Source organism: Aspergillus vadensis (genome assembly GCF_003184925.1).
Source record: "Aspergillus vadensis CBS 113365 unplaced genomic scaffold BO88scaffold_12, whole genome shotgun sequence".
Taxonomy (NCBI): Eukaryota; Fungi; Ascomycota; class Eurotiomycetes; order Eurotiales; family Aspergillaceae; genus Aspergillus; species Aspergillus vadensis.
This window is the reverse complement of record NW_020292050.1, coordinates 436,565-456,317: the sequence shown is the minus strand read 5'-3', so window position 1 is coordinate 456,317 and position 19,753 is coordinate 436,565. Positions and strand designations below refer to the sequence as shown.

Below are 19,753 nucleotides of genomic sequence, written 5' to 3'. Positions count from 1 at the left end.
AACCCCCGGAGTCGATCAGTCACCGCCAGACCGGTTATCCCAACCAAGCCAAATACTGCTCATATCGATCGCAAGTCCCACGACATTTCCCAGCAAGGGGAGGAAAGTAAAGCCAAGCGGCCAGCATCGGAGTGGACTCGAAAACCTACAGTACAGCGGGTGGACAAGCAGAATAAACTGGAGCCCCGTCAGTGTGACCGACATTTGTGATAGCATCATGTGAGAAAATCGATACCTCGGGGTTTCCCCCTCATTCCCCTGCGTCCAGGAACCATGAAGTCCACCAGTCAGAGAGGGAGGTGCAGGGAAGAAGTGCGCATGGCTGCAGTGTGACTGCGCTCGACCACTGAGCATCGACCATGGCTGGTGAAGATGTGGAGATGAGAGAGAGAGATTTGGAGATGGACGCCTTGACCTCTCCGGGGATCGGATGGCGGCAGCCTGACCGATGCGGAGTTCTCGCCGTGTCTTCCTCCCTCATCAGCTAACTCACTGGACTATTCTACGATCAGTAAGATTATTCCCTGCTCAAGATCCCAGATCGTGTTCCACCGAAGAAATGATCCGTCATCTCGCCAATGCAGGTACCAGGCAACAATAAGTCCAGTCCAGTCCACTTTGCTTTTTGCTGCTGTTCTATTTTCAACTGTTCTTTTTTTGTGCCCGATCTTTGCCACAGGGGAATGAACGACTGACTGCTAAGTAGTCAATGCAACCCGATCAAGAACCAGCATGATATGGTGTTCTTGCAGAGCATTGAAGCATTGATACTGCACACACTAGTAGTATATACTGCACCATGTGTCTCACAGACAAGACATCAGTGGTAACCTGCACGAAGCGCAGACAGCTTCAAGTTGGAAAAAATACAATCCAAGACACCGCTCCCACCTCGGTCAACAGTGAACTATAGATAGTTACGGTCAGGGGTAGGAACAACAATGGCTTAGTTGTTTGCTTGTTTGATTGTTCATTTCCACAGAGCCAAAGTCCTCCGACCCATGGATTTGCAAACCCCGACCCACCAACAATGTAGTAGAGCTGCTGATCCGGACTGACATGAACAAAATAAAGCATAATTACTGTTAAAAGCAAAGACACACTAGCAAATTGCTAGTAAATATCTACTCTTAAAGTTTCTCATCAGCTAAACTACTAGATAAATATCCTATAATCAACAGAAACCATTCTACAACTAATGCACACTTCATCACTAGTAATGATGTTTCAAGCTACAAAGTAGAGTAAACTAGCTTCGCTAAGTTCTATCATTGCTGCATGTATTGCATATTCTATTGTCTACTAAAGTATACGATACAAAGTCAATGATGTAGGGAGGTACTATTAAGTTGTTAGTAGATAACAGATAGTCCGAGAACTCCGATCGCGCCATTGCTCTCACTCATTGCGTTTCGCGAAACTAAAGAATATTATCGGCTTAGGAGAGCATACCTTTATTTCATCGACATGCATGGGAAATTTCTCTTCTTGCCCTTTAGAAGCTGTCTACTGACGATGATGCCTCTCCATCCGACTCCAAATACGATCTAGACTAAACAAAGAACCAGTGGATACTGGCATATGCAAAGGTACATATTTATATACAAGAATCATACAACTATACTAACATTTACATAAAAATAAACAGTCTCTTTTTTCTTTGGCTTCATGAATCTCTAATCAGAAGCATTATTCCGCAACGGCGTCTCCTCCATAGGAAAACTCTCCTCCGAAGGCACATGCCGATACGGCTGCGACCGCTGGATTCTCCTTCTCCGAAGGACCCAAAATGCGCCCAAGAGAACTCCCGCGAAGGACGAGACAACCAGAATGAATATGAGCAGATTTCCAAGACCACGCACAACCTGGTACGCTTGGGAAAGCGCTGCAAGGAGGTCCTTGGTGTCACCGTTTGACAAAGCAGAGGAGTGGTCCTTGCCCGCCTGGGCCTTGTTGTAAATGCTCGACGGGTTAATCGGGGAAGGAGCCTTCGATGAACCCACAAAGCCAGCGGCCTCCCAGTTATCGGGAGCCTTAGTGCGATGCACCGCCGAGGTACCCATCACGTTGCCTTGGTGGTCGACAGCTGCAGCAGATACCCAGTCGAGGAAGCCGTGGGCAACAAACATGGTCTCGAAGTCGGTCTTGGAGACGTTGCCGATCAGCACGGGGGCTCCGCCGTCATATGCCTGGGCGTAAAAGTTCCAGGCGGCTATATCGGTGGCACCGTTCCAGCTGACATGGAAGATCGTGGTCAGGTCGTCCTCGGTCGTCCCGTATACGGATGCTACCAGATCGGGCGGCGCGCGAGGCCGGCCGGTGAACTCGTACTTGTAAGCGCGGTAGGTCGAGAAGCGGTCCGATGCGAACCGGGCGGTCATCAAGACTTTTCCCTCTGGAGAAAATTCGCTCTGGTAGCCTGACTGGCTCCAGCCAACGAATACATTGCCGTTGGGGAGAAGTTGGGTATTGCCGCGGAGTCGGGATAGCTGGCCGTCAGGACGGTTGTAGCGTGCGATCAACCGGGCGGTCATCGGGTTGGCGGTCGTGTCCAGCTCGACAAATAGGGCCGAGGATATGGTCTCGTCGGTGGTGATCTCGTCGGAGGCGTTGTTCAGGAACGAAATGATATGGTGTGTCCCGTTCGACGAGACGAATTTGACATCATGCTGCTTGGAAAAGACAAAGTCCTGGACGAAATTGGTTTCGCGCCCACCCAGTCGCCACATCACGCGGCCATCTACGCCGGAAATCATATAGATGGTATCGGTGAAGCGCATCGAGATAATGTAGTCGCCAGCCTCATTCTTATCGACAGCATTCATGTGCACAGAATCGAAACCCCATGGACCCATAGGCTCCTCCCAGGTGTGAAAGCGGTCGGTCTCATGCAAGCCCAGGTGATCAGACGAGTCCCATTCGAATAGCGGTGCACCAGTAGCCAAATCCAACTCTGCAAATCCACCCGTCAGGAAAAGCTTCTGTTCCCCCGGACGGCCCACATCAGTCATGTCCAGCATTTTCGACTGATAGACACAGGCCAGGGCTGTTTTGCCTCCATCCATGACTTTAAACTCGTGGACATTGAATTCCCAGGTATCGTTAAGCTTGAAAACCTCCGATTCCACCTCATAATGCTGACTCAAAATAAGACCACTTCCCGGGACAGTTTCATCAAAGGACCGTTGCGCAATCAGGGACAAGTGAGGCTTATCGTCGATATTGTGCACCGCTTTGAAGTCGAAGGTGTTTCGGTTATCGAACATTGGGGATCCGGCCCAGATGAGAACCTGATCGCCGCGATTGAGTTAGTCATGTTGACGAATCAACCAATTCAAAAACTCGGTGAAGGGGGTAGAGTCTTACGCCATCTTGGTCATAGATATAGGGTCCGACCTGATACTGCAGATACTTACGAGTCGGAGATTCCGGATCGATCATGCCGTAGGGAGCAACAAACCAGTAACCCGGTGCGGCGCGGTCCCGGTCATGGTGAGTGATTTCCCATTTCAGGGCCCGAACTTCGGGGAGCTGAGGCGATGATCATGAGCACGAGAGCAACACATGCATTACTTAGCCGGTTGAAAAGAAATGATCAACTTACTGTCACAAAGGACATAAGATCCTCATCGTGGCGCTGCGCAAAAGTGAATTGCGAAAAGAGCAAGGCGAACAGACACCAAATCATGGTTCGGGCGGAGAGTGACGATGAACCCTCCCAGCAAAGCAAAAACCCAACGAGCGGAGGAGGGACAGGCCAGGGGCGGAGAAGGAAAGAGGAAGGGGAGGAGGAAGGTGAGAAGAGAGAAAAAGGAAAACCCGATCAGCCATGGCGCAGGAAATCATGGAAGGCTGATTTGCAGATACGCGCGCCTTATACGGATTGGAGAGTCCCAACCCACGCCGCGGGCCCAGATAGATAGTCTCGTTGTTCGACTGGGGCACCCCGAAGATCGGCATAGGTCTCTCAAACACCGTCCAAACACACCCACCACTCTCGCCGTCAGTCAGGAGAGCGCTAAACATGTTCGCACCCACGCAATCTTGGGACGGGCGATCCAATAGGGCAGAGCTGACTGACGGCTAATGTTGCCTGCGATGCCGCGCCCACCACTAGAGAGGCCCGGTGGCTTGGGTTGATCTCGGCGCAGTGGACAAGAATAGCATGGCTGGATTAGGAGTATGGCTGGACTGCTTACGTAGGCCTGCTTGCCCTGTAAGGAGTCACCTATCAGACCATGTTCTGTAGGTAGATAATTAGGCAGATAGAGAGAAAGGGGAGTTGGACTATATTCCGAGTCATTAAGGGTCTGGGAGAGGGAGGGTGTGTGACAGGGTCTTCTTCATTCCTCATCTTCTTCCCGCTCGGTCGCGGCGGGTCCGCTGCTTGGCTTGTCTGTCCCGCCTCTCTCCCCTTCAGATCTCAGATCCATCCAGGAGGAATAAAATTCTCTCAATTCAATACATAAATACTAAAATAGTAGGAAGATACTTTATGATGGTCTTAGATAAATACTCAGGGATCACCGAAAACATTGATTATCATTGGCTAACTATCCTAAATTCAGAGTCAACTCCTGATCTATCGGGGCTAACCAAAGTCTGACCCTGTTGAGGGACTCTGGAGATGCTGCTAGACTCTCTAGCCGGTGGTTAGGGGGTCACTAGTCAGTTTGGGCCCCGAACCCACGGTGGATTCGCTAATCTTTCAGTCCAGCCGCATCTCTCGCCTCACCCCCCAATCCTGGGAAGAGTAGTAGGTATTTCGATTTTCTTGATACTGGATGGTAAACATTCTAGCCTCCAATCTCTCCCGAATGCACATTCAACATGCACCGCATCGTTATCATTTGCGTCGTCATCGTTATCTTGATCATCATGGTCGTTATCATTACTTGAAACACTCATGCCAAAATGTCATCATACTGTTCCTCTAGCCATCGTGGATCTTGAATTTCAAATGGCGTCAACCACCCCTCTCTTTCCTCTCTGTGAGTGAGTGGGTGGAAGTGAGAGAGATCTAGTAATCCCGAGTAGCCAAGACTTTCGAACTGCGCGCCAACTCGATACAAAACTCCGCCCAGTCGCTCTCGCCGCTGCTGGTCAACACCTCTTCCTTGATGGCCGATTCCAGGCGCTGCCCGTATCGCTGCTTGAAGTCATCCTTCACGCGCTCCAGGTGCCGCGGTTCCCAGTGCAGCCGGACGAGGCGCGAGATCAGTAGGTCTGACCGGTCCTTCCCCGGGCGGGACTCGCGAAGGGCTTGGTGGAGGAGCTGAGCATCGCGCATCGGCCGGTTGATGGCTCCATTGAGAATATGCGCAAGAGTCTCTCCCTAATCTCAGTTAGTTCATTGACAATGTTCGAAAACGATAACTCCTTCGGAAACATACCACCAGGTTTCGGGACTTGCTAATCATGGCTTTGGCAAAATTGTGGCCGTATCTCTTTTCATACGCACGGAGGACCTCTCGTAAATGCGAATCACTCCGCCGCACAATGATGTAGATCATGGGCGTTTCTCCCCCATGTTGTGTCATTAGTGCGGCATACAAGTTGTGCACATCTTCGTCCACCAGGCGCATATCAATTGGGTCGCGCTCGCTCTGTCGGCTCTCTTCCAGGACAAGGAGCACCGCCGTGCGGAATTTGTCTCCTTTCAACTCGGCCTTCATACACCTCTCCAGACTGTCTTTATATCGTGAATCTGAGAAGCCCTTCTTGATCTCGCGGATCTCTCGGTTAGTGCGACCAAACAGACATTCGATGAGGAGTTCACGCCTAGAGTTGCCCAACTGGTAAAAGCAATTCGCCCAGAAGCCTTCGGATTCCCATCGACCAAGAGCGGTGGCGTGGCACGCCTTGCCAAACGCATCGACTCCAACCCTAAGTTTGATGAGCTTGGCGATGTTGATTCCCTTCCCATGCAGTTTGTTATGTCTTTTGAACTCGTCGCGGAGTTCCATGATTTCATCTGCACTCAAACGTGGCAGTATGCGGATCAGGGCTTTTCTATCGGGATGTCGTGGCCGTTCCAGGGCGTCGTGAAGCGCTGCGGCATCCGGACCCGCATCATAGAATGACACGCGTTTCTGGCTGCGACTGGGGGTTCTCACCACGACATTCTCAAGTTCCCCAGAAGCACGGTGTTCGTACCGCACGCGGCTGCTCTCCCTCTTTCGGCTGCTCTCACGCTTTGGGCGTTCGACTGTCAACTTCGTACGCTCTCGATCATCCTTGGATTTCTTCCGTCTATGTACCCTGAGTTCTTCATCCGAATCATACTCAAGAGGCTCCATGTCGGAAATATCGCCGTCCAGCCTGGGGGCAATGACGATCGGCGATGGCATGGGTGATATGCTCTGATACGTGCCTTTGTATGGCTCCAGCATTGGACTGGCAGGCCTGCCGGTGGGGTCGGGGCCCTCGACCGTGAGGTTATTGACGGAAGATACGGAGCGACTGTGAGGACGCGTGGTGGTCCGAGGCGCTATTTCGACATACTCCATCCTATTGCCCGAGCTGGTGGCAGGCACCTTAGAGAATTGAGGGTTAGCAGAATATTTGACATCGGCAACCTGTGGCTGTTTTGCCGCAGTAGTTCCCGTTTTGGTGGAGAATTGAGGTGTTGCTGAGTATGCGACCGGCTTGGCTGCACTATCTGCTGCGCTCTTAGAAGCATATTTGACATTTGGATCAATGTGCGCGTATTGGTACTGAGGTGGGGCAGCGTAGGGTGTCTTGACAGTCGCGTCAGTTGAAGCAGCCGAAGCAGTGCGCTGATGTGCCGAAGCCACATGAGGGTAGGCGTTGCCCCCAGGCATCGACAGCGGACGGCCATTAAACGATGAATAAGTCTCCTGCAAGCCCTGTGGAGTCACGTAGCGTACGGAGGAAGTAGTGGCGGCTGCGGTTGTAGCAGGTACAGAGGGCTCAGTGGTTGCAGGATACGGAAACGCCCCGGGCATGGATGGAGTTTGCGCCTGAGAAGTTGGCGGCACGAAGCCCGGTCGCTCACACTCAGGGACCGGTGCCCAGTTGGCCTGAGCTGTGGATGATGCAGGATAGCCGCCGTAGGGGGAAGGCTCGGGACTGGCGAAACTACCTTTGATTTCTTCTCTCGAAGGGGTGTGAGAGTGCGACGGCCTGCTTCCGTGGGCCGCATCGTTATTAAGAGCCCCGGACATCATAGCAGGATCCTTGCGACGTGTAGAACCAAGCTTAGGCATATAGCGCTTGAGACCTGAAATTCCGTATGTTTTGTTGTCGCGGCTCCCGGGAAGATCACCATATGCAAGCGCATCATCATCGTCCGAACTCAGCGAGTCGAGCGAAGACTCACTTTCATAGTGAACAGATAGACGATGGCGTGAATTGCGCGGCCCAGCGTCACGCCTTGTCCCTTTGCTTTCTCCCGAATCGGATTGATAATAATGATCGCGGCCGTGTTCGGGTCGCAGGTAGGCTTCCCGTCCATCCGACTGGAAATCGGGACCAGCAGCGCCATACCGCGAGCTAGTCCGATGAGCGCCACCAGGGCTTACACCTCTGCTGCGTGATCGAGCGCGGAGCTTTCCATCATTGAGGTCAGAGGTGTAATAACTGCGGGGATCACCGCCGGATGGATCGCGATAATCGCGAGACTTGGAACGCTCGCGGATACGGCCGCTTGGGGACTTGGAACGGCCTCGCGACCATGGGTCGTCCACCTGGAGCGACATGGATCAAGGCTGGGGAATGAACCACCACGGGTAGGTGTAAGTGCGACAAGTGCGACAGCCGATCGCCCACACAAGAGGAGCCAAGATATGGTGCAGACTAGGGACTAGCTTTGCACGGAGGACACAGTTCTCAGGTTACCGTTGAGAGCGTAGGTTAGCTTGATTAGCGTGAATGGAGACGGAAAAGAAGAGCGCAAGAAAGAAGGAAGAGAGGACGGGCAGAAGGAAGAGAGGAAGAGGAAGAAGAAGAAGTGAAGAAGGAAGAGTGGCACTGCTTGTCAGAGGAAGCGGCCAAGAGCAGCAGGTGGTGGTTGTGTGGTGGGAGGGAGACACAGCAACTGATCATCGGCGGGATCGCGTAGAGTTCAGCTGGGGAAATTGGCCCAGTCGGGGTTTCAAGCAAGCAGTTTATGTGTAGTGGGACTGCAGGATAAGGGCACGGAGCTTTGTCATTGGTGTGTGCCGGGCATCTGTGAATTAATCCTCAACTGAAAGATTCGCTACTGTACTTTCCCATTCCAATCCTTCATTCGAGGCAACCAACGCCCTCTGGAAGGAGCCGCACACTGTTCTGTGTAAGTACACTGTACAGTATTAGTCCTCTGCAGCCTTGCGAGCGCAACGCCGGCCCACTGGGCGCGATATTAATGTGCGACAGATATCCACTGGTCTCACGAATGACGGCCGAGAAAGCTTGGGGTCCAGAATCCACATTCCTGCCGGCCAGACCGTGAGTCAAACCGCCCCTCTTTACGTCGCTCTAGCGCTCGTATACTCTCCGCCGGCAGCTGGACGAACCCCTCGCGCAACGAAGCGTCATTGGTCGTCTCGTACTCAGCTTGGCCGATCCCGCCATCTTTAGCCTGCAGGAAAGTCGTCGAAGGTGCAGCATCCTGGCATGGCGCTGAATTAGCTGGCCGGCGCTGTCCACCGGTTCTAAATCTACTGGTGATTCATTCAGATGACTGACCATCGGAAAATCAGGCAATCATTCTTGATGCTTCCGGACTACGGGAGGACTGGCCTTCCGGGCTCCGACTAAGCTGGGAATAGATGATCTGTTCTTCCTTCATAGGTAGATGATTGATCGACGGAACAGTTCATACTGATAAAGCTGAGCAGTGCATAAGGCAAGCGGCGACTCCGTTGACAAATAAGAGCTGGTTCAACGTCTACAACAGCATCAGACGGGATTCCTGGCAAATGGACGAAAATGGGATGTCTGGGACACGAAGCATGGCCCAGCGACAAGGACCGAAGGATATCAAAGGCTGAATAGTGGCTCTTTCTAATCATGCCAAATGGCCGAAGAGAATATGGGAGAATACATGAAGATGGAAGATAAGATTTAAACAACGGTCAGAAGGTTAAAGCGCGGGAGAGAAGGCATAAAAGAAAAAGAGTAACTTGACCAACTCAGCCAGATGCTGTGTTGGGCACACAAGATCGGGCTTGTGCAGATGTGGAGACACTAAAACACCAAGTTTGATATCACAGGCACGTAGGAATGGAAGCAGAATCTCGCGATAGTTCATCAGAAAGAAGAAAAGAAAAAGTCACTCAATTCAGTAAAATTGCGCAAATACATAGGAAATTGGGTGTCTCTCTCAACTATGCTCGAAGGCAAATGGGAAACAGAAAAATACAATGTCCAAGTCAGACGACTTCGGAATAAGTAAAACACAACATGCTGAGACGCTTCGCTCATGAGTTCCGGGGCCCATTCAAGGCAGATAAGGGGTATCTTTTCTTTCCATATTAATGGCACTTCTGGCCAAGGTTCCCAACATTTCTCCGCAAGAGGGTTTGGGCAGTCAATGAGACAAGTCGGCATTAACGTCATTAGTCAAAAACTACACAGTATCCCTCCGGGTCCAGGACGGTACACGGTCGCGACCGCGAGCAGCAGGTAACAAGAAGGGTCGAAATTAGTCCACACGAACAGAAAGAAGAGAAGGTTCGCGAAACAAGATATGATATGCTGAAGGGGTATTGAATGATGACCGGCTGCAAGTCATTAGCGGAACCGGCGCACATCCGGACCAGTTCTCCCCGCATACAGCTTCTTCTGGGGTGCAGCGCTGGCCACAGCAACATTACGGTTCAAGCGGCTGGTTCTCCACCTCTCATACCAGACCACACGGCTCGCTTCGCGAAGGTCAGAGCGCCATTCGTTGAATACGGCCTCTTTCAGCTTGAGGAAATCACAGTGCTCGGCGTTGTACGGGTCAGCGAACCCCCAGGCAAACTTGCGCCCAACAGGCTCGTCGCCAGCCCTTAGCGAATGTGGATCAGGAGACAAGATGGTGAAAGGAATATGCTGAACGACGGCTTGGGAACCGGAAGACTTGCGCGTGTCCTGGCTGCGCTGGGAGGGCGAACGTGGAGACCGGGCCTCTGCACCTTCCTCGTTCGCAGCGCTGGCCTCCGCATCCTGTTCGGTATCTTGACCTTGCGCCTCCTCGTCCTCATCATCGCTCTCAGAAGATGTGTACTCTTCCTGGTCGTCCAAAGAAAGGATCTCCAGCGGGTCAATATTGGCTTTCTTCAAGCTATCCCAGACAGCCTTCCTGAGGTAAGCCATGTGGGCAGTGGTGATTGTATCGGCCTTGCTGATAACCGGAACAACGGTGGTCTTGCCCACTATGGTTCGCAGGACCTGAACATCAAGACGCTCGTCGAGAACACCAATGACAGGTGTATCAGTTGCCCTTGGGGTTCCCTGCGCAGCCCGCTCTGCAGCCGCTATATTCTGATCCAAGCGGACTGGATCCAGGATCAAAAAGGTGCAATGGATATGGGTGTCGCGAGCTCCAGGTGACCGAACAACCTTCATTTCCTCACTTAGCGTTTCCTCGAACTTACTTTCCAGGAACCCAGTCACCCCTCGTAGCTGGATGTCAACAATGTTCTTCTCCAGACCTTGAGAGTCCCAGAGGGTCAGACCGACTCGTTCGCCGTCGATCTCTGTCTCCAGATAGTGGGAAACGTAGCCCTCATTGGCGGGGGATTGGCGAGCCTGGTATGCGATTTCCTCTGGCAAACGGGAGGGGTGCTTATGCGGCGGCAATTCCAAGGATTTCTTGAGGAAATTGAGAAACGAGGTCTTGCCCGAGTTGCTTGCGCCGACAACAAGGACACTAGAAGCACGTGAGCATTTGACCCCATCGAGCGAATGACTGTAAACAATGCGACTTACTTGTACGGGGTGGGATCCTTGCGCCGACGCAGCCGACGCGGATTGTTGACGGTACTAACGGCACTGCTTGCGTAGCTATAGCGTCCACGGTGTGTCATGCTCTCTGCTCGTGCATAGGCGTCGCTCGGCTCTGGGGCAACTGGCGTGCTTATCGTACTGCGGGGCACAGCTTGCTGCTGAGCTGAGTCGGGCTGGCTTGCAAGTGCAGTAACAGTGTCCCGGCGCTCATCGCCGCCAAAGGTCTCAAGAACTGGGGCCGGCGAGAGATCAGGTAGACGCGGGGGTTGTTGATACATCATTGACTCGCGCTGGCGGCGAGCTTCTTCTTCCGCCGTCTGAGCCTTCGGCATCTTCTTTCCGTTCTTGCTTCCGGACGAGCGTCTTTCGCCTAGAATTTCAATAGACTTGGAGCGACGAAGAAAACCCAAAGAAGATGTTCGGCGTTGGTCTTTGGTGTCCGTGACGACAGGAGGGACTTCTGCGGAAGGCTGAGTCCGACCCGGGGTCCGGGGTGCTGGTGAAGCGGTTGCCATTGGTTTTTATTATGGGCGGGCTCTTCCCTACCCTTATCACTCACTGGCTGTAACACAAATTGGGGGGATTTGCCAAAGAAAAGTGGGGACGCAGGGAATGAATCGTGTCTCAGATATAGACGCAACTCTTCTTTTTCGTCCCAGAGGATCAGTTAGTTTAGTGTACCCGGATTCTTCTTGGGTTCGATCTTGAATAGGAAGGCCCAGAACAGGTTCAATTGATTTAAATCACCCTAGCCCGAAAGACAAACGAAGTCAGTCCCAACTCATGAACAACAATCGGAACTTGACTCCATCAAGACTGAGCTAATGATTGTGCGGTCTTGCGGGATTGTTGAAAGATCATAATATTATTTCGGGTTGTATGATCAACGTACCAAACTTACACGCTTATTCTGGAACCAGTCGCGTGTTCCTCCTCCTTTTTGTCCAGTGTAGCACAACTGCCTCGACGAGTGAATCGATCCTCGATCAAGCCAGAGAATAAATATTCGACCAAAGTTAAGAGTGTCGGTGACCAAAGATGCAATTAAAAACGACACAGCTTTTCAGTAATCACAGAATCGACATGCACAAGCCCAGCAAGCGATTGTCGATCTTAACCCACGTCGCCTGTAGAGAAGTAGCGGGGCTTTAATGGAAAGAACAAACGGGGGTTTAAGTCTGTCTGTCCTTGTTGACTCACGATCCTACCAGGGAGAGTTGAGGAGAAGCCTGCTCACAGCGTCCGACTAAGGCGGCGCATACAATTGCGATAAGATCAAATAATATCAGAAGAAGAGAAGGATGAAGAGGGTGGGAACAGAAAGAAACGGCACAAAAAGGATGACGGCGCTGGAGGGCAGATGATGATCGACCAGTGAGAACGGAGAACAGGCAATGCTTTCCTGTCACCGAACCGACTCGTTGCGCAAACAAAAAGACCCAATTGACTTGACCTCTCACTTTCCTGTCACTGTTCGTTGGGAGTCTCAGACCTTGCTGAGTTCTCCGATACCCTTTTGTTGATGTTGTTGTTGTTGTCTTTTTTTATCTTTTATGTTTTTCTTTTTTTGAGGCGAATGTTGTTTTTTCTTATTCTTTTTTTCTTTTCTTCTATAATTTCTTTTGTCGCTGCACCTCGTCGTCTCGTTCAGGCGGAGAAGCAGCTCGGGAAGCTTTTTTGGAGCTGGATGAAATTCAGGGGCAAAACGGCAGCCAGCAGGGGAGCTCGACCTTTCCTATTCTCCCCCACTCAGCACGCTCTCCGAATGTATTAGGTTGCTACTTAGGTTGCTTCTAACTCCCGACTTGGTCTAGGGCCGGACGGCTAAGCTGGAAAGTTTGGCTCGCACACTGGAGGGGCAGCCCGTTTAGCGACTTCAGTCCACGTCTCTCCAATGCAGTACGACACCGTGTGCGTTGGTATAATTGGGGGGGTCATAGGGGGGGCGAGGTCAGCTTATTTGGAATGATATCTGCATCATATCTCTTGTCTGCTTTGTTTCGGTTGGAATGCTAACACCTTACGGAGAATACCAATGGCAGTCTGGAAAGGAAAAGGCCGATCAAAATCCACTGTACCGACGGAGAACGTCCAGATGGAGGAGGGAGCCACAACTGCCTGAATAATGAATGATCTTCCCCAACACCCATATCTCAACGCTCGTGCAGTAACTAGTTAACTACTTCCTTGGACCTTAACGGAGTCAGCCAGAATTGGGGTAGTTAGATAACTACTCGGTGGTCTAGAAGTTAGACCGGAACCAATTCAGTAGTGTCTAGCCGATAGACACGGATTGGATACATTCTCATGCTGGATCAGGCGGTGATCAAAACTCCATCCACACGTGGGTACTCCGTGCTATCGACTGTCATCCCATCCCTTGAGTCCACCACCAGATTCTGGTTGCATATGGCATGCATCCATTCCTACTGTCGTCACTCTGCGATCATATCTCCTGTCCCAGCATGCCGATCAGACTTTGTCCGACTGCTTTAAAATACAATAGATGATCACTCACATAGAGATTTAGTAAGTATCCTTCTAAAACAGGGGCGACAGGAACAGTTCGGCATTTCGGTCCTTCCCGATACCTCTTGACAGCAAAACAGACAAGACAGACACACACAAAACCGCCCCTTTTCTTAGTGCGGGGAGGCAACACCCCAATCCAGTATAGTCACAAAACCTTACGTGGTCGGGTAATAATAATACCTGTTATTAAACGATCAGTGGCAGCCCAGCAATCAGCTTACTCCCTCCCAAATTTGCCAATGTTCCCGTGCTCATCCGCCTGCTCGTGCCGGTCAGCCCCTGAGTTATTAAGGGTTGCTGTCGGACCACTCCCTATCAGGAACAGCCAAACCCAAGAACGAGGAAGTAAGCATGGCCTACAGTGAATACCTGATGGAAGAACATACCTAGGCCATTCTACCATAAGCTTCGGTAATACAGACTAGCTGACTTGAGTCCCAAATTTGCGTTCTATCTAGTCAGTAATTCTCCCTCTTGCCCTGCAGTGGGAATGTGAATCTGGACTGGATGCAGCAGAAAGCAGCCGTAATCATAACATCAGATGATCAATCTCCCAGGAGGCTGACTTGGAAACACACACACACTCGCACACACACACACATAACAATCTAATCCACAATCCCACACAGTAATGCATACCCTGTCTTACAAAGTACTCCGTCCTGTATTCCGATCTCCACATATATCCACTCCCCTCTCGCTGTCCTCTGATCGTCCCCCTCCCCGTTCTCAACGGTTTATGCCATTCTACCCTGCACTGTATCCAATCAACATAATGGTATGTATAAACAAGAAAAATAAAGGGAAACATAAAAAAATATAACTACCACCCTCTCTACATCATCACACCATCCTCATCATCCCAAATACGAAATGGCAGCACGACGCAAGGACTATCCGGACAAACAGTCGACCTGACAAGGTGTTTGAATTTAGGCCCGTTCGGGCCCGCACTGTATTTGGCTTGTCCAAAGAGCTCCGGTCCCCCCGGCAATGCGTCGTCTCCCCACTGTCCATTGAACTCTAGCCAGTTGACTGGATATCTGCGGTCATAGGGCTGGAACGACTGGCTGGCTGCGTCGAAGCTATATGCGTATGCGTTTGCGATGGGATCCCATAGGGTTCCTCTGTCTGTGTAGTCCATGACGAAGCCGAAGGGGAGGTTGAGGTGTGGGATGGCGTGGTCGTGGGTGCTATGTATTTCATTAGGTTATCATATGTAGTTGTAGTTGATTTCTGGTGAAAGTCGATATTATAATGCTCTAGAGGCGGTTCATACGTACCCAGGTACTGCATATACGGCATGGGAGCCATTTGCGGAGTATGCGATCGGTCTTTTGCCCTGCTTCTCGGTTGCGTCGTAGGTGAAGGCTTCACCTCCGGCATGCTGGCTGTACCAGATTGCTTGTGGGAGTCCGTTATCAAAGCGAATCATGTTGTGCTCCCTATGGTTATCAGTTGGGAATAGATGTAGAGAGATTTAGAGGTATTGCGCACCAGTCACCGACGTGGTCTCCAAACTGCATTCCCAATACTGTGTTTCCCATATTGTACCTTTCATATTTTCAGCATGGGTTGTAGCTCGCTCTCAGTACTAGGGATCACTTACGCATAGAAGTAGAAGTAAAACGCATCTACTGTCCCATTTCCATGATCACGAGTGATTATTGTCGAGGAGACAGCTCCATTCGTCTTTCCGTTTTTATCTGGCCTCATTCCACGAAACCATGCTGGCTCTGGAGTAGCATCGATGCCCTCTATTGAGGTTAGGTAGACGCTGGTGTTTCCCAACTTGTTGAGTCCCGCGAGGTTATTGAGTGTTAGCGGTGATGGTGCTCCTTTAATTGCAGTATAATTCACCATTGGTGTCGTGTGCACAAGCTGTTGTCCGATATCCGAAGGCATGTATGTTTCCTTGCTATATAGCCAGACGAGCGGTGCTAGATATGAATTAGAACAGTGGCGTTAGTAGATATCCTAGAACGTGCTTACCATAGTCCATTACATAGCATGGTAAAGCGGTTGATGTCAGATTATAGGCCACGATTGTCTCGTTGGGCTTGGTCATTGATAGGCGAAACTGCAGCACAGTGGAGAAGAACTGCACTAGAAAGGTCCACATGTTGACAGGTTGACTGTCATTGATTTCTCTGTCAAGAAGTGTAACCAACTGTAGAGAGAGCTGTTTCCACTATTGAAGGCGCAAGTGCAGATTATGCGCAGCAGGGTTGTCCCCGAACTGTAGCCAGCAGCGTATTAGCGAGGTTATATTGCAGAGGTGCATATCAGGTGTAGAGAGTATGAGACCTACCACACGGTGTGGTACAAACTGCAAGCCAATGTCTATCTGACCTTCTGACACTTCCATGTCGAGGGTCATTGCTGGGCATTCTGTTCCACCCTCACTGGTAAGGCTAGTCCGGGGTTTGTGGCAGGTGATGGGCCAGAAGAAGGCAAATCATTGCTTTTTCCTCAGCCCCGTGTGGAATACTGGCTGCAGAAACAGATGTGGCCGTCTCCTCGCCCACCTGCGATCTTCATTGCAGGGGTAGTCCCAGGGTCCGAAGCATTCTGCAGCCATATTGGTTGCGAATGAGTAGTTTTGCGATAAGCATGATCTGGAGTGGTGCATCTGATGGGCCCTTGTTTGGGATCATAGATGAATGTGATCGTCCGGTCACACTCTGCTCCGGCCAGGTCCCGTGATGCTGTCTGTAACCAGTCAAGTATGCGCTTTTTATCCCATGCCAAGTTCCTTGCTTCTCAAACCATACAGACTTATGCCACCTCACCGAGGGGGTTTATTCGGGTGCCTCATCATGCATGGAACGGCGCATAGTTCATGCAAATGTTTTGTTAGCCTTATGAATACCCCTCGCTCGCTCAGGTCCAGAGAATGCTCATATGCTAACATGTTATTGGATATCATAAACAGACAAGCCTTCTTAGCGCCCATTCCGGGTTCAAATTGTCGGAGAGTTCCAAAGCAATAAGACTGACTACATAGAAGCCAACACCATCCCGAAGTGAGCACGGATCAACAGAGAACCAAAATCATAACTTCTCCCCTGCTGCCGCCTTCTTCTCCGCCTCAAGCTCCTTTCTCTTCTGCGCCTCTTTCATCAACTTAAATAACCGCAGATCAAGAGGTATTCTTTCACCCAGCCAAGTAGCACGTTGGGTGTGATTACGCTCTTCTTCGGTTTCCACCGTATTCGGATGGATCAGTGCACTCAAGGGTCCCCGATTGACAACAAGCCAGGGCACAAAGGCACCAAATTGTGCAGGAGTGAAAAGGTTAACTTCGAACATGGCCACTGGATGAGGCCCTATCGGTCTGTCGAAGAACTGATAAATTCGTAACTCGGGAACTACTCAAGTCAGTATTGATACTACACGATAATTATACCGCTATTTTGGAAATGGGATATAACTCACATTCACGCCTGATCCTCTCCCACAGAGCTCTCGCAAAAGCGACCTGATCTGGATTGTCCTTTGGTGATGCAAAGTCAGCCAGGAAACTATGACGCCCAGTACACAAGTATCCACCAACCTGGAAGTGATAGATATGGATATCGAAGCCCCCACGACGACCTTTGGTAAGAGGGTCCGGGAACTCCTCGTATGCCTTACTCAGAATCCCATGTTGGGGGTTTTTTAGGGACTTTCCATCCTCGTTTCTCTCTCTGTACGATCCCACAGGTTAGGCTAATGCTAGAAACAAACCTTAAGTTCGACCATTTGGCCCAGTATATCATCCCACTTACTCAGATAGCGGTTCTAGGTTCTCATATCCCTCTAACGGCGAGGGATACGAATATGCAAACTGGTCCGTCATTTGAGCTCAGGCGTCGTCGGAGGTACACAACTGAGATGTGCCTGCTCCACGTGTGGGAGGTTGATTAGAGACAGTAATTAGATCAACTCCCTATTCAACCTGCCTTTAACCGAGCCCGTAGCGTACGGTTGATAATCCCCTATATTCTAGAGGCTGTCTGATAGTAAATGCAGTAGTATTCTCAAGCAGAGTGATGGTAAGAAAATCAGCTGCTATCCGAGTCCATATCCGACAGTACTACCAAGTTCCGCCATCGGATAGCGGCAACAACATATACCAATCAACTACTTATGCCCAGAAAGACCCCCAATACGTCTGTCTAATATCTTACCAATCAAGTTTTGGATTATGCCACAAAGAGCGTCGGGTCTTATCCACTCATTGTTACCAGCGATGAGGCCATTTTCAGGTGATTATGCAACAGTATTGCGATATTCCGCACTTATGACAAAAGTGCGGAACTGGGTGAGGGGCTGGTCTTGGCGTGTAGACCCGTTGTTTTGTGCCTGAGGAAAATAAAGTTTTCTGGAAAGCAGTATACTATAGAGTGACGGGGAACAAGAAGCACTTATTTGTATTTCTATTTGAGGAATGTTAGGCTTTGAAGTCGGGAAAGATTATTGTAAGATGTATGGTTGCTCTCACTTAGAGCGGTTGTTATGCAGCTTGAAAATCCTTCGGGATTCAAATATATTTTCTTAGCGTTTTGATAAAGGTCTGGACTTACTTAGACCAGACCCCACAGTTGATATTAAACCTATATTGATAACTACTAGTGCTACTCTGATAGTGCTTAGAACTAGTCTTTATCATTAATTAAAGGACAGATACAAGCTACTGGCCCGTATCAGTGCATATCATTGCAAAAAAGTAATCTATATAACGCCAGGGAGCTGTGATTCACAATATGATAGATGTATAGAGACCCCAAGATCAACTGATATCACCAGGAAGCTTTAACGTCAATATGCCCATCCTGATCAACAAACTTGCCCCGATCCCACTCTCGCCCCTCACCCTTCTTAGACCACTTCACATCCTCTAGCCTGCCTTCTGAGTCATCCCCTGGCGTGGAAGTAGTGTTGCTCTTCCAACGGTCCACAAATTCGTTACTAAAGCCAGCTTCCCGCAACCTCTCCTCTCCCCTCTGCTTCCATTTTGCCCGATCACGCAACGCCTCCAGAGAGAGTTCCCAGTCGTCATCTCCAGTCATTAGACCTGCGACAGGACGGCGGGTAGGCCTGCTACCTGCCTGCCCATCATCATCCTCCAAATGTACATCCGTACTGGGATCGTAGTCAGGGGCAAAGTGTGCATCGATGTTGCTCACGTTGGGTTTGTAGGCACCGCGACCGCGGGAACGAATGGGCGCTGAATACCCATGATCGTTATCTTTCGCCGGCAGGGGTCCGACAAGGTCTTCAAGAGGATCCGACTCATCATCCAAAGGCGTTTCCTCCTTGAAATGTGCATGAGTAAACGTTTGTTCTTTGCTTGTCGATTCACTATTTCTTCTAGACAGTTCCTTATCTCGAGAACTGCGGTGACCCCTGCGCTCGCTATCTCTAGTCCTGCGCCTGTCAGATGCTCCTGGGGACCGCGAACGTGATCGTGACGACTCATAGCGGTTGCGATGTCGTCGGCGATGGCTGCGAGAATCAACATCCCGGCCGTGTTCCGGGGATCGACTCCTTGAACGAGAATCAGATCGGTGGCGACGACTCCTTCTCGAGGATCTATGCCGGTCGTCATCGGTGTCTTGAGGGTCACGCCTCCGTCGGCTCCTATGCGATTGGCCTCTCTCCTCCGATGCCGAACGACTCCTATGTTTCCTTCGACTAGAGCCATATTTGTCCTCACGATCCCGTCTTCTATCGCGCCGCGACTCTCGATCGGTTGACGTACGCCGACTGCGACGTTGATCGCGATTTGCATCGTTCGCTGAAGAGGATGACGCCTGGTTCCGCAACTGTCGCATTCGCTCCCTGGCCTCCCGTTCTTCTTTCCGTTTCAATGCTGTATTGTGATTGTCCGTCTCTCGGATTATGTGTCGGAGGAATCGTGTGTTCGGTTTAGGAGCGGCGCCTGTAGGCCTGCAGCAATAAATTGTCAGCTCAATGATCGTCGTAAAGTATTCGCTAGAGAAAGTATATACCTTTTGGGCATGTATGCTTCCAATCCATGTGCCGAGTATTTCAGGGAGCTATCCCGTGCCTCTCGTGCGAGCACCTGTGCAACGTAGGCATCGTCGCTGGGGTCGCCGATTGCTTTTCCGGTGTTGGGAGGCATGCTGTCGGACCGTGGGACTGGAGCAAAGGTGGGAGGGTAGAAGTAGGGAAGTAAAAGTATTTATATCATATTAATATACAACGCCCATCCGGTAATTGTATCATCCAATCCGAAATTGAATATATAAAGAGAAAGGAAAGCGCGGCCAAGTCT

The 19,753-nt window shown here is 50.7% G+C and overlaps 5 protein-coding genes across 5 annotated transcripts; all 5 read right to left on the bottom strand.

The window, feature by feature from the left end:
• Positions 1-1,371: 1,371 nt before the first annotated feature.
• On the bottom strand, positions 1,372-3,950 carry BO88DRAFT_405186 (uncharacterized protein). Its single transcript, XM_025706809.1, has 3 exons — positions 3,605-3,950; positions 3,367-3,531; positions 1,372-3,290 (listed from the first exon to the last, which is right to left on the bottom strand). The coding sequence occupies exons 1-3, from the start codon at positions 3,686-3,688 to the stop codon at positions 1,677-1,679; spliced, it is 1,863 nt and encodes a 620-aa protein (XP_025562629.1). The 5' UTR covers positions 3,689-3,950; the 3' UTR covers positions 1,372-1,676.
• A 1,070-nt stretch (positions 3,951-5,020) lies between these two features.
• On the bottom strand, positions 5,021-11,453 carry anxc4 (annexin ANXC4; the record flags this gene model as incomplete). The annotated part of the gene is made up of 6 exons (XM_025708860.1): positions 5,021-5,335; positions 5,394-7,709; positions 7,747-7,818; positions 8,305-8,481; positions 9,757-10,861; positions 10,921-11,453. The coding sequence occupies 6 exons, from the start codon at positions 11,451-11,453 to the stop codon at positions 5,021-5,023; spliced, it is 4,518 nt and encodes a 1,505-aa protein (XP_025562628.1).
• Positions 11,454-14,305: 2,852 nt separating this feature from the next.
• On the bottom strand, positions 14,306-15,592 carry BO88DRAFT_425788 (vacuolar protein sorting-associated protein 62; the record flags this gene model as incomplete). The annotated part of the gene is made up of 5 exons (XM_025708859.1): positions 14,306-14,663; positions 14,754-14,915; positions 14,968-15,024; positions 15,080-15,410; positions 15,463-15,592. The coding sequence occupies 5 exons, from the start codon at positions 15,590-15,592 to the stop codon at positions 14,306-14,308; spliced, it is 1,038 nt and encodes a 345-aa protein (XP_025562627.1).
• A 655-nt stretch (positions 15,593-16,247) lies between these two features.
• Positions 16,248-17,661, bottom strand: BO88DRAFT_389115 (uncharacterized protein). The gene is made up of 4 exons (XM_025704898.1): positions 17,241-17,661; positions 17,027-17,159; positions 16,909-16,966; positions 16,248-16,841 (listed from the first exon to the last, which is right to left on the bottom strand). The coding sequence occupies exons 1-4, from the start codon at positions 17,309-17,311 to the stop codon at positions 16,525-16,527; spliced, it is 579 nt and encodes a 192-aa protein (XP_025562626.1). The 5' UTR covers positions 17,312-17,661; the 3' UTR covers positions 16,248-16,524.
• A 593-nt stretch (positions 17,662-18,254) lies between these two features.
• Positions 18,255-19,750, bottom strand: BO88DRAFT_389112 (uncharacterized protein; the record flags this gene model as incomplete). Its single annotated transcript, XM_025704897.1, has 4 exons — positions 19,467-19,750; positions 19,217-19,404; positions 18,851-19,149; positions 18,255-18,770 (listed from the first exon to the last, which is right to left on the bottom strand). Exons 1-4 carry the CDS (start codon positions 19,598-19,600, stop codon positions 18,255-18,257), a joined length of 1,137 nt encoding a protein of 378 aa, XP_025562625.1. The 5' UTR covers positions 19,601-19,750.
• Positions 19,751-19,753: the final 3 nt, after the last annotated feature.